This window comes from Macrobrachium rosenbergii, chromosome 13, assembly GCF_040412425.1.
Source record: "Macrobrachium rosenbergii isolate ZJJX-2024 chromosome 13, ASM4041242v1, whole genome shotgun sequence".
Taxonomy (NCBI): domain Eukaryota; kingdom Metazoa; phylum Arthropoda; class Malacostraca; order Decapoda; family Palaemonidae; genus Macrobrachium; species Macrobrachium rosenbergii.
This window is the reverse complement of record NC_089753.1, coordinates 1,044,247-1,062,450: the sequence shown is the minus strand read 5'-3', so window position 1 is coordinate 1,062,450 and position 18,204 is coordinate 1,044,247. Positions and strand designations below refer to the sequence as shown.

The window sequence follows — 18,204 nt, the reverse complement described above, 5'->3', positions numbered from 1 at the left end:
GCCAGCTCCCTTAAGGTCATCACTGGCTCTTAAATCAGTGGCGTCCTCAAGTAAGGCTACTCCCCCGTCCAAAGGGTCGAGATCCAGGGTATCTAAGGCTAAATCCCCACAGCCTTTTGACCCTGAGGCCTTTGCCGAACTTGTAATGCAGAAGTTAGACTCCAGGGTTGAAGCTAGGATACAAGACCTTTCTTCTCAGCTTGCTTCAAGCTTGGAGACCCCTGGTCAGTCAGTGCTGTCATTGGCACAAAGGATGGAGGCCCAGGAAAGCTTGCTCTCCGGATTTATCCAATCCGGAGCAGTACAGCAGTCCCATGTTGTTCCGGATGCCTCCAGACTGCCCCCCTTTGATAAGGGGAACCCGTGGCGGCTGGCTCTACACACCCCCCTGCATAATGATACCCTGACCATCGAGGGTTTGGGCACTCGTCGTCTGGAAGAACTGGAGTTCTTTCCACCCGACCTGGTGCCTCCCTACCCAGGCTATGCCAGGCTAACAGAGAAAGCCTGGATTAGATCCGACAAGGTCCCGAAGGAAACAGTTATCTTTCCCAGGGACCAAGCCCAATCCGCCCTGATGCGCGCTCTCACTGACTGGGAGTGCGAAAATACAAAACTTACTCCCTTTAAAGGGAGTTTTACGATGTTCTCGGTAGGTGACTCCATCCCTACCCCCTGCACGGCTAAGATCGCAGAATTGACTATTCAGGCGGGAATAGATGGCAAACCGCTGCCTCAACTCTGGGAGACAGATCCCACCTCCCTTCTTTTCCCCGCGGATTCGGAATATTGGTCGGGAGCTCCGGCTACGTTCACAGTGGGTAAACTCGACCCCGAGTGTGCCTCCACCTTGTTCAGTGAACAGCTACCCAAGATTCCGGAGGCCCTTCTGAAGGCGAAGTTTGAGGCTAAGTGCAGGTTGAGTTGCTCCCTGCACTCCATCACCATCGCAGAGGTAACAGCATTAACTTACACTGACGAACCTCTGTTCCAGGTCCTGACAAAATCATTATTAGCGTCATTCCAATCGGACCTTTATGACTTTGTGGTGGCGAGACAAAACTGCCGGAAGCATATCTTCGCAGACGTCACTATCAGACATGAGCCCAATAGACTCATGAAAAGTTCTGTCTGGGGACCTAACATCTTCCCTGAGGATGAGATCAATAATGTTCTGGCGGAGGCAACCAGAGCAAATCAGAGTCTTCGCTCCCGCTGGGGTCTCCCTTTTAAAAGGAAGTCCGCCGAGACCTCCGGCCCTCAACCCAGGGAAAGGAAGAGGTTCAGGAGATATAGGAAACCCCAGGCTCAAGCTGTGCTTCAAGCTGTACCGGTCTCTCAGATCGGACAGCCTTCTACATCCAAAGCTCAGCCTCAGCAGCAGTTCGTACTGATGCAGCCAGCTCAGCAAGCCCCTGCTCCGCCAGCCTTCATAGCGTCCCCAGCCTTCAACGCTTCGTTTGAAAGCCAAGGGGCATTTCGAGGCTACAACAGGCATGCGAGGGGGAGTAGAGCCAGAGCCGCCTACAGAGGTAGGACTGCAACCAGACCTCTCTCCCGTGGAAGAGGAGGCCGAGGAGGCAGAGGAAGTAAGTCCTCTTCCAATCAATGAGTCTCCTCAGGTAGGCGGGAGGTTATATCTCTTCCGGGACCATTGGACCTTCAGTCCATGGGCCCACAGCATAGTTTCAAAAGGTCTGGGATGGAGCTGGAGCAGAGGGCCTCCTCCGCCAGTCAGGTTCCATCAACCTCCATCCAAAGACTTACTGGACTTTGTAAAAGACCTTCTTCAAAAGAAGGCAATAAAGAAAGTGAGACTTGAAATTTCAAGGCCGTCTGTTCAGTGTCCCAAAGAAAGACTCAATCCAGCAAAGAGTAATTCTAGATTTGTCTTGTCTCAACTTATACATTCAATGCGACAAGTTTCGCATGCTTAATATCTTGCAGGTGCGAACCCTACTTCCCCGTGGGGCCGTCACCACCTCTATAGATCTTTCAGACGCATATTATCACGTCCCGATTGCGAGAAACTTCTCTCCTTACCTAGGGTTCAGACTAGGGAAACAAGCATACTCGTTCAGTCATGCCATTCGGGCTCAACATAGCGCCCAGAATTTTTACCAAACTGGCAGAGACAGTAGTCCAGCAGCTTCGGGCCCAAGGGATTATGTTAGCCGCATACCTGGACGATTGGATAATTTGGGCATCCAACGCCAAGGAATGTCGAAAAGCAACATTCATAGTGATCAGCTTCCTGGAATCCTTAGGATTCCAAATAAACAGGAAGAAATCCCGTCTAGTTCTGGAGGCTCAATTTCAGTGGTTAGGAATCCAATGGGACCTAAACACACACAAACTGTCACTTCCGCCAGCCAAAATGAGGGAAATAGCCAAAGCTACCAGGCAGTTCCTCAAAAACAAAAGAGCCTCTCGTCGTACCCAGGAAAGAGTCCTGGGTTCTCTTCAGTTCGCATCAGTGACAGATTTGCTGCTAAAAGCCAAACTGAAGGATATAAACAGAGTATGGTGGAGACAAGCCAACAGCAGAAACAGAGACAAGATGTCTCTAATTCCGCCGGTGTTGAGGAAGAGGCTTTGACCATGGTCAGCAGTCAAGAGTTTGTCAAGGTCAGTGCCTCTCCAATTTCCCCCTCCATCATTAGTGATCCATACGGATGCTTCCCTAAGCGGATGGGGAGGATACTCCCAACACAAGAAAGTTCAAGGAACATGGTCGACTGTATTCCGCCAGTTCCATATCAACATTCTAGAGGCAATGGCAGTATTTCTAACACTAAAGAAACTACGTCCAACCAGACAGATTCACATCAGACTGGTACTGGACAGTGCAGTAGTTGTACATTGCATAAACAGAGGGGGCTCCAAGTCGAGCCATATCAATTAGGTAATGATTGCAATTTTCTCTCTGGCAAGGAAACATCTTTGGCACCTGTCAGCTACCCATCTGGCAGGTGTTCGAAATGTCATTGCAGATTCACTATCCAGGACAACTCCGCTGGAGTCGGAATGGTCCTTGGACAAGGCATCATTCAAGTGGATTTGTCTTCAGGTACTGGGTCTCCAGGTGGACCTGTTTGCCACAGAGAGCAACCACAAGCTTCCGTGTTACGTTGCTCCCAATCTAGACCCTCTAGCTCACTCCACGGATGCGATGTCAATCGACTGGAACAGGTGGCAAAGGATCTATCTGTTTCCACCAATAAACCTATTAATGAAAGTTTTACACAAACTCAGATCATTCAAAGGTCAAGTAGCACTTGTGGCACCCAACTGGCCGAAGAGCAATTGGTTTCCTCTTCTTCTAGAGTTGAAACTCCGGCGCAAACAAATCCCCAGTCCAAGATTGATACAAGTATTACAAACTCGGACTGTGTCAGCTTCCTCAAGAATTCTGAATGCGCTAGCTTTATGGACTTCATGAAGTTTGCAGCTCAGAAAGACACTAACATTGATCCTATTAATACACTGTTCATAGAATCAGACAAGAGGGAATCTACTCTCAGACAGTATGACTCAGCAGTTAAAAAGTTAGCATTATTTCTGAGGGAATCTGAAGCTCAGGAAACCACGAACCTAGCAATCTCTTTCTTCAGATCATTATTTGAGAAAGGACTGGCCACTAGTACTATTACTACAGCAAAATCTGCTTTAAGAAAAATATTTTTACATGGCTTTAATATTAACCTTACAGACTCATATTTTTCGTCAATTCCTAAAGCATGCGCTCATCTTAGACCAGCAACCCATCCTCACACGGTTTCCTGGTTCTTAAATGACGTACTTAAATTGGCATCAGACACTGATAATGAATTATGTACATACTCGAGTCTGTTAAGGAAAACGTTATTTCTAGTAAGTCTAGCCTCAGGGGCTAGAATTTCTGAACTGTCTGCTCTCTCTAGAGAACCGAACCATGTTGATTTCCTCCCGTCAGGAGAAGTTCTGTTGTCTCCAGATCTCAAGTTTCTAGCAAAGAATGAGGATCCACAAAATAGATGGTCTCCTTGGATGATTATTCCCCTTCCACAGGATCTGTCCTTATGTCCAGTTAACACTTTAAAAGCTTATTTAAATAGAACTTCTAATAGGAATTCAGGCCCTCTTTTTATTAGGGAAAATGGAGGAACCACTTCCTTAAAGGCCATCAGGCAACAAATACTATATTTCATAAAGCAGGCAAACCCGGATTCAGTACCTAGGGCACATGATATTCGGGTGGTGGCCACCTCAGCTAATTATTTTCATAATATGAATTTTGATGACCTTAAAAAGTATATGGGCTGGAAATCACCAACAGTGTTCAAACGCCACTATCTTAAGTCTCTAGAGGCTCTTAAATACTCCACAGTAGCTGCAGGAAGTATTGTGCCCCCATCCCTAGACTAGTTTATGTAACTTTAGTTTATCCTATTGTTTATATTTCTCTCGCCTATCTGCCTCGTTTACTTGCCCTGCCTTCTAACCTTTAGGTCAGGCCTGCTTCACAGCCTGACTCCTGGCCGTTTCATGGATATCCTGTTTTAATCTTTTTGTTATCCTTAAGTGTCTTGGTGTTAGTTATTTTATGATTTAGACTGTGTGCCTTATAATGTTAATTATGTTTTTAATATGAATGTTTTGGGTTATTAAAACACAGTAATTTTCTCATAGTTTTATTTAGCTCCATTAAGGTAATTCTTAGAGGGCTCCACCAAGCTTTTGTATGGCTGATTCTCTGTCACTATTTCACTAGGTGACACAGGTCGAGCCCAGAAAAGGGATTTTGACAAAGGAAAAATCTATTTCTTGGGGAAGACCTGTGTCACCCAGTGACCCATCCATGTACTTCCTTTTCCCTCCCGAGTGGCATACCAAGCTTGGGAGGTGCTAACTTGGGATGAAGATGGCGGCCGGGGTGGTGGTTGGCTAGGTGCGGGTGATGAGGTTTTGAAGGCAGCTCCTCCCCTTTTCGGGGTTTTGAGAATGGAGAAATCTATAGGACAAAGATCTGTGGTAGTGGCAACCACTCACCCCTTGTGTATACTGACACCATCTAATGGTGTTCGATCCAGGGGTCGTAACCCTGGCATTATGGTTAGCTTTTTCTCTGGTGTATTTAGCAATATTTATACCTAGAAATCAGTGCTAATGGACTATTTCACTGGGTGACACAGGTCGAGCCCAGAAATAGATTTTTCCTTTGTCAAAATTCGTTTTTTTTTTCGTTGTATTGTATACTAAATTGCAATGATTTTGGTATATAACAAATTGTAAAACGATCAAAGCAACACAGAAAATATTATCACAAATTGATGCATGAATTTGTAATGCGAGGACGTAAAAGCAAGTTTTTTCTAAAATTCACCATTAATCGAAATATTGTGCTAGAGACTTCCCGTTTGTTGCAAAATGAAGGTAATTGATTGAATATTACTAGACTGTAAGTGTTTTAGCTTACAATTGCAGTTTTCGACCATTTTGGTCGAGTTAAAGTTGACCGAAGGTCGAATTTTTTCTATTTATCCTAATTTATATGGAAATATTTCAAAACTGATAAAAGCTACAACCATGAGTTATTTTTTTTGTATTCTACATGATATTGCACACATTTTCATGTATAACACTTTATGTAAGGCCTAATATAAAACTGTGCGAAAATGACGACAAGATGACTAAAGAAATTCTGAGATGTTCAGCCGAGTTACCGCGCACAGATGTAAGGAAAAAGATTTTTTCAAAAATTCACCATAAATTGAAATATTGTGTTAAGAGACTTCTCGTTTGTTGCAAAATGAAGGTAAATGAATGAATGTTACTAGAATGTAAGAGTTTTAGCTTACAATTGCATTTTTCATTTTGGCACTTATCGTGATTTATATAAAAATATTTCAAAACTGATAAAAGCTACAACCATGAGTTATTTTTTGTTGTATTCTCCATGAAATTGCACATTTTCATATATAAAACGTTATGTAAAGGCTAATATAAAATGGTGCAAACATTACGACAAAGTGATAAAAGAATTTCTGAGATTTTCGGCCGAGTTACGTCGCGCGGACGTAAGGAAAAAGTTTTTTAAAAAATTCTCCATAAATTGAAATATTGTGTTAGAGACTTCCAATTTGTTGCAAAATGAAGGTAAATGAATGAATGTTACTAGAATGTAAGATTTTTAGCTTACAATTGCATTTTTCGACCATTTTGGTTGAGTCAAAGTTGACCGAAGGTTGAAATTTTGTCACTTATCGTGATTTATATGAAAATATTTCAAAACTGATAAAAGCTACAACCATGGGTTGTTTTTTGTTGTATTTTACATGAAATTGCACACATTTTCATATATAAAACTTTATGTAACGGCTAATATAAAACGGTGCAAACATTACGAAAAAGTGACGAAGAATTTCTGAGATTTTCGGCTGAGTTACCGCGTGCGGACGTAAGGAAAAAGTTTTTTTTCAAAAATTCACCATAAACCGAAATACTATGCTAGAGACTTCCAATTTGTTGGAAAATGAAGGTAAATGATTGAATATTACTAAAATGTAAAAGTTTTAGCTTCCAATTGCGTTTTTCGACCATTTCGGCCTGGTCAAAGTTGACCGAAGGTTGAAATTTTGGCACTTATTGTGATTTATATGAAAATATTTCAAAACTGATAAAAGCTACAACCATAGTTTATTTTTTTGTTGTATTCTACATGAAATTGCCCACATTTTCATATATAAAACTTTATGTAACGGGTGATATAAAACGGTGCAAAAATTACGACAAAGTGACGAAAGAATTTCTGAGATGCGTCGCTGATGCTCTGTAGTGTGAGAAGAAAGAAATTCGCGCATGCGCGGCTGGGTAACGCTTGTAAACAAAACAACAGCGTGATCCGTGAACTCCCAGCATCCCTCAAAGCACGTGATTTAAAATCTTTCGCAAACTAGGCCTATAACTATTTTTCTGTGAATATTTAAAAAAACTTTTTGTTGTCGACGTACCGTACGTCCACTCGACACCCGGCAGACAATTTTTGTCGACGTACGATACGTCCAGTCAGCGTTTAAGGGTTAAGGGGACCCTGATAGGGTCCACCCAGTCCCATCTGAAGTGCTGTAACTTCTAAGGGGTAGTGAATAATCTTACGACTTTTGTACTGCCACGCAGTGGTGATAGGACTGCTTTGGCTCAATCAGTTCATGCAGGCCTCCCTGATAGGAAAATTCTGCTTGCTGGACTTTCAGTACTGCCAGGCAGTGATGATACAACTGCCTTGGCTCATCAGCTCAGGCAGGCTTCCCTGATAGAAAATTCAAATTGTTGTACTTTCTATACTGCCAGGCAATGGCAGTCTTGGCTCATCAGTTCATTGAGGCTTTCCTGATGAGAAAATTTCGCTTGCAGTACTTCTAGAATTCCGGGAGGAAAACATGATCAGTATCAAGGAACACCTTGCTGTTGAGCATCAGCATATCAGAGATGCTATCCATGATTCCCAAGAATTCAGGTCTGTCCTGGATATGGAATTGGATGTGATATGTAAAAATTTCTCATCCTTTAACATAGAGGATAGAGAGGCTGCACAGTCTGCATAGGCAGAGATAGGTTTTCTCACCAAAATTCTTAGGTCATGGGAACAGGGTAATAGAGAAACCAAGACCAAAAAGAAGTTGAATCAGTTGTCTAGATCCCTGTTGAAATCAGAATGGATAATAAGTGACAGCCTACTCACTACCAGAGCTCCAACTGGTAACAATAAGACCAGTTCAGACAATAAAACCTCAAATCAAAATGTAGTATGGGCACCAGTATCTGTCCCTGAGAATGATACTGAACTTTCACAAGATGGAAAATACCTCACTAATTAAAGGAAAACTGATTGAGGTTGAATATATAGAATTTTGGGACAGAGCGGCCTTTCTCAATACTGAATTGCGCTTGGTCCCTCCTTAAATAGGAATTCAGAAACCATTGAAGGAGATGGGTATCATCCTAATAATATAACAGTTAAAACTGTAGAAGCAACCATATTAATGAATGCCATAGATGGAACCTTTCTGCAGTTTAATGGAAAATATAGTGCCACAACAATTTTACAGACCCAACAACACCTCTGCGTGGCATCAGCCTTCTAGAAGTCTCTTCACTTTTGAAACAATCAGTTATGTGAAGACAGAATTTCAGAATGTGATGGCTGGGAAACGAGTTTATGGCAGAATTAAAGCCGCTTGTCTCCACCATCCCAGTAGCTGATAGTGCTACAAAGAAATTTGGTACCCCTACAAGAAAAGTCTCAGGACAGCCGTGGCTGGATTTCATGCTAGGCTCCACCTAGTAAAGAGCTTCCAGAGTTTTCCAGAATAATGTTCACTGTAGTAGCCAAACAATTATGTGGACCCTATGGCAGTACTCTACAATTTTCTGGAGTGTTGCATTTTGACTTGAAGGGAAGGATTTGTGGGCTCCAACATTTTGCTCCCCAATGTAACCTCCCTATTGCATTCTTCCCCCATCTGTAGGGACCCTTTGTGAGAAGTCTGTTGTTGCACAACTCACTGAATGAGCCCGACAACAGAATTGCATAATATATACTGTTCTTGAAAAAGGGGAACTTGGGAAACAATACTCTTTAGAGTTTTCCTCTTCCTAGCGTAAGAAAGCTTGGTGTGAATCACAGCTGTACAAGCCTCCAGTTACTACTGAAGGACCCCTCCGACAACAGAAGAAAGGGCAACAGTAGCATCAACACCCCTTTCAAAGTGAACAAGACACTTCTACCAGGAAAAAAAAACTCCTGGACTGAGTATTACAAGGAAGGGAAGAGGTGGAACCCAGTAGGACTTGCATGGTTTGGGTTGTCTTCTACAGCATAACATACCACCACTCTTCAGCATCCCCAAGAAGCATTCATCCAAACGAAGGGTGATCCTTGACTTGTCAGATTTGAACAAACATATTGTTTGCATAAATTTATATATATACAATACTGTACTTAGTTATTATATGAGAGCTCAGGAATGAAGGAATTTACTGGTGACCTACCTAGATGATTGGCTAATCTGTGGAGCCACCAGAGAAGAGTGCTAATGAATCCTAGAGTGGTAGTTGACAGACTCCTGTCAAAAGGTTTCTTAATAGGAACAAGTCCCACCTTACATCCAGCAGACTTTTTCTGAGGCTGAGGCTTTGTTGGGCTACTCATCCCAGCCAGCTGTCTCATCCCAACAGCACTCAAATCAGAATAAAGAAGGGCATGAGAAGATTCCTTTCACAGCCCAGCTTTTCCAGACGACAGTTGGAACGAAGTCTGGGCCTGTTACAGTTTGGGTCCATGGTAGATCTAATCCAGAGGTTGGGACTATAGGATTTAAACAGTGTCTGGCTCTCACATGCCAGGCAAAGGCTTTGCAATTGTTTTCATCTGAGATTGGGAACATACTCTGTTGGTGGACCTAGAAGGGGTTTCTGGCAAACAGGCCAACCTGACTCCACCATTCATGTTAGTGGGTTTATACGGATGCCTCCATGAGAGGTTGGGGAGGCCATTGGGAGGATTGTCAGTTGGGGGAAAGATGGCCACCTGTTCTGAGGGAGTGCTGTATCAGCTTCCTGGGCTATTGGCTGTCTTTCCATCTCAGAAAATTGAAATCTTCAAAAGGGACCCACATTTTGTTTGTCCTAGAAAGTATAACTGCAATGTCTTATATGAAGAGGTTAGGCTCAAGCTGAGCTCCTCTCAAGTCAGTAATTGTTAACATGCTTCCACATCTAAAAGTGGACCAGTTTGCCACTTGCAAGAACCATCAACATCCAGTGTATGTCTCTGAACCTGGACATTCATGCAATAGCAAGAGATGCATTCTTACAAGACTGGAACAGATGGAGGACGATATACCTTTTTCCTTCATTTGTCCCAGATTTCAAAAGTTTTGAACAATGTACTAGCTTTCAACAGAACCTCTTGCCTAGTAGCCCTGAATTTGCCAAACAGTCATTGGTTCTTTATTTCTTAAGCAACACACAAGAAAATAGATCCCATTGTTGTCCGTTGTTCTATCCCAGACAGAAGGAGAGGAAGTCATCTACATATCCTCCTTTCTGAGCCATGACCCTCACGTGGATTTTTAAATCTAGTCTACCGTGAAGATTATGTACCCAACATTGCTAGGTGCATGTTGCAAAAACTACGGACTTCATCAATCCAATGTACTAGTTCGTATGGAAAATGTGGTTAGATTACCTCCACACTGAGAGCCCAGTTGAAATCTGTTTGAACATTTTTATATTTTATTATTGTTTGAGATTAGGTATGTTGCTATGTCAACAATCATGGCACACAATGCAGTTTTGCTGGAACCCTTGCCTTATGGTTTTGGAATTGATTATAATATAGAAATTTTTATAATTCCATTCTCCAGTCTGTTACACTATAAAGGTCAGCTCCTGCAAGGTTTCCCATTACCTGGTCCCAGAATAAGGTTCTTAGACTCCTGGCATCCCCTCAATTCATGGGCCCAATACTACTAAAACTCATATGCTAAAAAAGGGAGTCTTCTTGACTCTCATCAGGGGTTTGGATTAGCATACTGGGCTCTCTTCGGCAAGGACCTTATGAAGGGAAAATCCCCTTTTCTGGTAAAGGAACTCTGTATTTCATGTAAAATCTTTTGCCTGGTTGTAGCACTTAATGGTTTACCTAGATCGGCATACATCCCAGACGGTCCTATTTTTGCACAAAAATCATTCTCTCAACATGGGCTGAGAATTATTTTAGTGTCCCTCATTAAAAAGGCAGACCCTCACTCCTTTCCTAAGTTGCTTGACATCCAAAAGGTGAGGACATCGTTAACTTTATTCGGAAATTTTTCCTTTAAGGAAGCCTGTGAGTCGAAGGGGCTATTAGAGGCAGTATCACTGAACCGGTGACGGTGCAGTAATCCTGCAGCCAGACCCGACATAATTAGGGAAGTCACTGTAGTACCAGAAGGGATAATGCATTTTTAGGTTCATGAGTTTCCTGTTCTCTATTGTCAGACTCTAATGGGTATCTGGAATCAAGAAAGTAGTTGAAAACCTGTAACTTTATCTTGAATAAAGAAATTCCTGATGCACTGTTGCCATGAGAGTGGTGGTCATGCTGAGATATTGCTGGGGAAGGTGCAGTAATCTTGCAGCCAAACCCAATGTAATTGGGTAAGCCGCCTTTGAACAACAAAGAATATTACATATATTGGTTCATGTGTTGTTTCTTGTTCTTTATTGCCAAACCCTGTGGGTGTCCAGAATAAAGAAAATGGTTAATAACCATTGACTATACTTCAGACCAAAAAGGTATTTGGGTGTTTTGGGATTTATTTATCAGGAGCTAAGCTATTTTATCACCTGTCAATTTCTTTTGTAAGCTCCTTTGAGGACGAACAGCAGCTGTGTTATCAAAAAACAGGTTCTGATGCAGGAAAAACTTATTTTTGGTAGCTGTTGTGAGTCTTCAAGCCCCCCACTTTCCCTGACGAAAAGGCATAGGACCGGGGTGAACATTTATCTTACACATACCTGGCGTTTAATGAAGATGGCCGACTTATGCTGTTAATTGAGGTAATACTTATAAAAATTAAAATTAAAATATGTAACAATATACTTCCTGGTGTTGAAATATATTGTATTTATTTATTTGTACTTTATAACTGTATACTAAAAATATTTCAAGATGAAATAATTATTTAATACATAAAATTAGATAAAGATGTCTGAAACCTTTAGGTTTTTTCTTTTAATTATAAAACCATGAATGAAAACAGTACAATGTACATAAAGGCTGAGTAATGTTTGCTAAATGAAATAATGCTCGTTAAATATGGAATGTAATTAAAAATAATGGATGTGTTTATGACACCAGCATAAATGTATCAACAATACAAAACAGCTTGTCCTAATCCTGTAACTTTTTCCACAATATATATAACATTACCTTTTTATAAATCTAAAAACTACATAAGCGATCAGACAAAAATGTTTGGTGCTTTTTTATTAATAATGAACAAATATGGGTTATCACCCAAAATAGTATGGATATAAGGATACGGTGACAAATTAACAGACATAGCTGATGAGTTGGAAGGTTTCTTAAGTTTAGACTTAAAAATTAATTGAGGGTCAACTAAGTAAAGTCACACACTTTCTCATCCTGCATTACTCTGTATTATGTAGGATGAATCTTATGTACAATTAAAGATAGCTTACCCCCCCAATCGGCCAATCCCAACCCCTTGTCGAGATGGGGGGCTTGGAGTCCCAGTGCGTGGATCAAATGTACTATTTTTTGTCTTAATCAATCTCTGTAGTTGACATAAGTTTTCCTGCTTCCCTCTTCCTGTATCGGTGATTCCCTTTGCATGAAATTATGGTAATGACTGTTGTTTGAACATGATCATCAATTTAGTATAGGTAGTAACAGGTAAGTGATCTCCCACCCTATTGCTTAGTGGACCCACCTATCCCTCTTCTTCTTTATTACCTATGCTAATCTACACTTCCCACCTTTCTCTTTTGCTTCCTAGGGAGGTTTGGTCTGGCCCCATTCCTGATTGGACAAAACTCAAGAGGACAAATGAGTAGGTTGTCAAGGTCCATCATAGCTCAATTCCAAGGCCCTACATGTGTAAATGATCATATTCTAGATATTTCTGATCCTATAGGACTCTTTGTTTACCTCCAAAGGCATTGGGAAGCCATAGTATCTTCTTTGATGTACTGTACCTCAAATCTCTCCTCGCCCGAATACTGTACAGCCATGGTGACAAATAAGGAAAATATCGAAAGCGCTCTAGGTTGTGTTAGGGAATCTCCTCTTGATCTCCCTCTACCTCCAAATCCTTGTAGTCCCCTAAAGTCAGTGTCCTCTGCACGTTCCGTACCGATTATTGATGACCCATGTGAGGAGACAGAATCCTTGTAAAAAAATGACCTGGCATTGTGACAATGGAATCATTTTCCCTTGAATCAGATGTTTCTTTGCCTGTGTCCCCAACAAAAATGGAACAGAAAATAGTTCATATTTTTCAACTATGGGCCCTTTGGAGCCTAAAAAAATACAGATTTATTCGGAGTGCTCTGTCCACCACCCGTAAGTTCAAATTTTGTATTGTGCGCCTCAGCGTGCTTACAATTTCTGCCACTACCCACATGGAACAGCACAGTAGCTGATGCCAATACACCAGTATGTGGTCCCAGACTCCTGAGACTATGCAAGTGGTAAGACATGTTCTCTTGTGCTCAGAGTAATTCTTGTGATTGCAAGTGGTAAGACATGATCTCTTGTGCTCAGAGTAATTCTTGTGACTTTATCATGAAATATCTAGCCCATTCTTTGTCTTTCATGGCTAATGAATGGTAAGCATACAACAAGTGAAGATAGTGGTAGTGGTAAAAGCAGCAGGCTATCTCAATGGAAACAAAAGTGGCAATTATAAAGAAATTAGAAAGTTGAGAAAAAATGGTTGAGGTAGCACACTATTATAATATGAATTGCTCAACTATTAGTAAAATTTTTAAGAACAAAAATAGAATTATGGAACATGTAAAAGGTGCTGTGCTAATGTAGTCAACAATTATAAGTAAGAGAAAGGGGAGGCTGGTAGAAGAAATGGAAAAACTTTTGGGTATCTGGATGGAACCCCGGTGACAAAGATGTGTACTGCTTAGTCTCACGCTGATACAAGAAAAGGCTAAAAGCCTTTTCGATGACTTGAAGGCCAAGGCTGGCGAAAGCACTGAAGATAAAATATTTGCTGCAAATCATGGATGGTTTCATTTTGTGTAAAAAAAACACAGTAACTTGCATCACATGTCTGTTAATGGTGAGTCAGTGACCACCAACAAAGAAGCAGATGAAAAATTCCCCAAGATACTCAAGGAAATGATTGATAAAGAAGGTTATACTCCTCAGCAAAATTTTTAATATTGACAAGACGAGCCATTTCTGGGAAAAAGTTCCAGAAAAAACGTATATCAGCTGTGAAGAGAAGACGATGCAGGATTTAAGGTGACAGAGGACAGGCTAACTTTACTGCTGGGTGGCAATGCATCGGGGTGAAGGTAAAACCTCTCCTCGTGTATCTCGTAGCAAATCTACGGGCACTGAAAAATATCACAAAAAGTTCTCTACTCATAATCTGGATGTCCAATAACAAAGCCTGGGTTGCTCTTGGTGTATTTGAAGAGTGGTTTTTTTTCATCACATTGTTCCTGAAATCAAGCTGTATGGCCATGAGAATGGGATTCTTTTCAAGATTCTGTTAATGTTGAATAATGCCCCTGGTCACCCATCGCACTTAGATGATTTCCATCTGGGTGTTAAAATTATTTATTTACCCCCTAAAACAACTTCACTCATTCAGCCAATGGATCGAAGGCGTAGTAGCAGATTTCAAAAAATATAACACTCACAGTATGTACAGGCAAGCATTGAAGGAGGTGAATGACCCATGTGTGACTTTACATGACTTCTGTAAGGGTTACAACATTTACAATTGTATAAAGAATATTGATGCTGTATGGCGTGAAGTGAGTGACGTAAACATAAATGGCGCATGGAAGGCCTTATGCCCACAGTCATTTCAGAAGATCTAATCAAGAAGAAGAGGCAAAGGGAATCATTATTAGTCTCATTGACATTAGTGAAAAGTTACAGCTTGACTTAGGGGAAGAGGACTTTGGAGAGCTGTTTAATAGTCATTCAGAGGAGTTGATGAATGAAGATTTATGGAACTGGAAGATATGCAAAGAACAGAAGAAGAAGAAAATCTTATTCCTTTCAGGAAGTTTGAAACATAATTGATGGCCAAGGGGTTTTCTCATATAGAAAAAGGATTGACTGTTTTTGAGAATCAGGACCCAAATGTTGAGAGATTCTCAAAAGTAGCAACAACAATCAATGGTGCTATCCAATGTTATTATATTATATTATGATGAAAGGAAAAGAAAAACAATACAAGTGTTCTGAGACCAATTCTTCAAACCAGTGCCTTCAGCCTCAACAGCCTCCCCACCCCCATTGACTTCTTCTTCCCCAAATGAAGAAGAAAGTGATGAAGAAATCCTTGCAGAAGCAATCCTTCCCGAAGAAAGTGATGCATAAGAAAGTAATGTGGAAGAAATCCTTTCCGAAGAAGACGATGTTGATGACCTACCACCCCTGTAATTCCACACCGCCTCTCCCCCTCTCATCATCCATCACTTCAAGCCTGCAACACCAGTTACAGAGGTAAAAAAACTGTACTTATATTATTATCGTAATTTTCTTAATGTATTTTAAATTTTTTTATATCATTTGTATTAATAAAATACTCTATAAAATACAGTACAGTACTAGTATTGTGTTTTATTATGAAAAAACATAGATCGTACTGTAAGTATTGACTCTGCGTATATCAAGTTGGACTTACAAACAGTTCAAGATATGAAAAGCCGTCCAGAACGTAACTCATAAGTAGAGGAGCATCTGTTGCGTAGAAGAAAGTACGTACAGACCTGACTCAACCTTGGTTCACTTTGATTCCCTCTTTTGGAGAGTCAAGCTGGTCAAGGTTTTTGACTTTGCAAGCTGACCAAGATACAGTTAAACAGTAAACCCCCCATATTTGTGGTCTGAAGATTCGCAGACTCACCTATTCACGGATTTCTCTATGGAACATATACACATTATTCGCTGAAAATTCTCCCATTCATGGTATTTTTCACTGAGAAATATTCACAAATTGCTGTATTTTCATCTCATTTTCATGACAAAATGCACTTTTTGTGATAAAACTATTAAAATACTTGGGTAGTGCTTGAGTTACAATAATTCAACTTCGAGAATTCTATTTTGCAATGTGGTAAGCAATTAATACTGATACAACAATATTTATAAAATATTTTAAATTTCACATGGGTGCAGGCAGCAGCATACAAACAGGCAGCGAGAGAGACCAAATTACAATAGACCAACTTCTTTTCCTCCATCTCTTTATCCCATCTTCTAGATAAAAAAAGTAAAAGAGAATGATAAAAGTATTGTTAGTAACGTTATACTTTTGCGTAAATACGTATAGCTATAAACAACCAACCAAGAAACTGTTCTTTTGCTTATCACTGAATCGGATAACAACAGCCGTTTTGCTTGTATTTCAACCATTGTACCCTTATTCAGTGTGGATAAAAGATCGGCAAGGAAATATACTGCTAAATTTATGCTGCAAGTTGTAGCTGAAGCTGAAAAAACAATGTTCAAGCTGCTAATGACTATAAATTATCGTGCATCGGCAACATGGATGAAACTCTGCCGTAATTAAATTGGGAGAGAAAGTATTTTAATCAAAACTACTGGGCGTGAAAGAACACATTACAGTACTGCTATTTTTACACCGATAAACGATAAATACGTAAAGCTCGTATGATGATGAAATCAAGTGAAAATACCAAATGGAATCTTGATTTTTTTTACACAGAAACAAACATGCCCCCAAACGGCCAACGTCATCTATTAATAAAAAAAATAACTAAGTTAATTTCACAAGGAGACATATTTAAGTTATATTTCGACTTAAAAATACTTCGTATAACGAAAAATAACATTCTCCCTTATAAATAAAGTATATAGAGATTAATTTACACTAACAAGAAGCAAGAAAAGCGTTCTGAACTGAGTTCAATAAAGCAAAATAAACTTACCGCATAATCAATTTCCAAACCAAAACGTTCATTGCTATGATCGAAATTTATAATATGAAAGCAAGCATAACATTTTAAAAGATCCATGGATAAGATGCATATTTGTTATGTTGATATTTGTATAATACGATATGTGAATATATAGTACAGGCAGTCCCTGGTTTACGACAGGGGTTCCGTTTTTACATCGCGTCTTAAACTGAAAAATTGTCGAAAATCGTAAAAAATCCTAAGAAAACCTTACTCTTAATGCTTTGGGTGTATTGAAAATGATGTAAACTGCATTTTTATTGAGATATTCATAAAAAAAACTCCAAATTTTTATTTTTCTGCTGGTTTGGAGCCATATTTCTTCCGTCAGATCGGCGTACGACACATCGTAACCCCAGAAGATGCATTGTAAACTGGGAAATAGTTTCTGATGAATATATTTGAAAAGCGTCGTAACCTTGGAACGTCGTAAGCCAGACCCGTCGTAAACCAGGGACTGCCTGTACACTGTAATGTAAGCTAGGCTACCCTATGTGCATACAATATACCTTAGTGTAGGAAGCTAATTCTTGTTTGTTATTCAATTTGTCTTTGTATTGAATTATCATAAGTCACTGCTTTAACCTCCAGAATTAGCTGATATTAATAATCACTTTACTGTACCGTGTATGTATAGAGTATACTTTATAGTGTAGGGTAAGCTACCATACATGTATACATGGTACTGAATACCCTAGTGTAGGCTATGCTATATTCGATATATGTTTTTTCCAACAAATGATGGTTTTTTTTTGGAACCTAACCACAATAAGTAGGATAATGCCTGCATAAGCATTTTGTGTTTTTTTGTGTGTTTGAACTATTAAAATAAGCAGTTCTAAGTGTGTTTAGAAGGGTTCTAAGTATGCATGAGTTCTAGCTATTCGCGGTGGGGTGGGGGGTGTGGTAAGCATCCCCTGCGAATACGGGGGCGGGTTTACTTTTGTAATTAGAATCTATATCAACTCACTTCTACCATGTTAACCATGTAGTGTGTTTGTTGCACACAGCCATATTATGAATGAAATTTATCACATCACCGTGATTCATATACAAGTATTAAGCTACAGATGTCCTTTAATATATAATTTGCTCAAATCAGAAATAATATATTTTCATATATGTTAACCGAAGGGGAATTTTTTAGTTGATAATAAGTTCGTCGTCTTGTTGGCTCGAACCACAGAAGACAAGAACTCGGGAATACATTTAAACCACACCGCCATCAAGGGAGGTATAAGTTGATACCAACTCCCACCTACAAATCACTGTTGAACTCAGGTATTTGTAATTAGAATCAATATCAACTCGCCTCTGCCATGTTAACCGTGTAGTGCCTTTGTTGCACACAGCCATATTATATATATATATATATATATATATATATATATATATATATATATATATATATATATATATATATATATATATATCAATATATATATGTATATGTATATATGTATATTGTATATA

The 18,204-nt window shown here is 40.0% G+C and overlaps 1 protein-coding gene across 5 annotated transcripts in view; it reads left to right on the top strand.

Annotated features, from left to right (window-relative positions):
* LOC136844855 (uncharacterized) overlaps positions 1-18,204 on the top strand; it is an 855,665-nt gene that overhangs the window by 521,988 nt on the left and 315,473 nt on the right. The window contains exon 10 of one of the 5 annotated variants that reach the window (XM_067114095.1): positions 12,549-13,024. The exons of the other annotated variants lie outside the window; for them this stretch is intronic. Within the exon in view, the coding sequence (XP_066970196.1) occupies positions 12,549-12,946 (398 nt within the window). The 3' untranslated portion in view covers positions 12,947-13,024. Of the gene's footprint in view, positions 1-12,548; positions 13,025-18,204 lie in introns of those variants that run through there. 5 annotated transcript variants of the gene reach the window in all.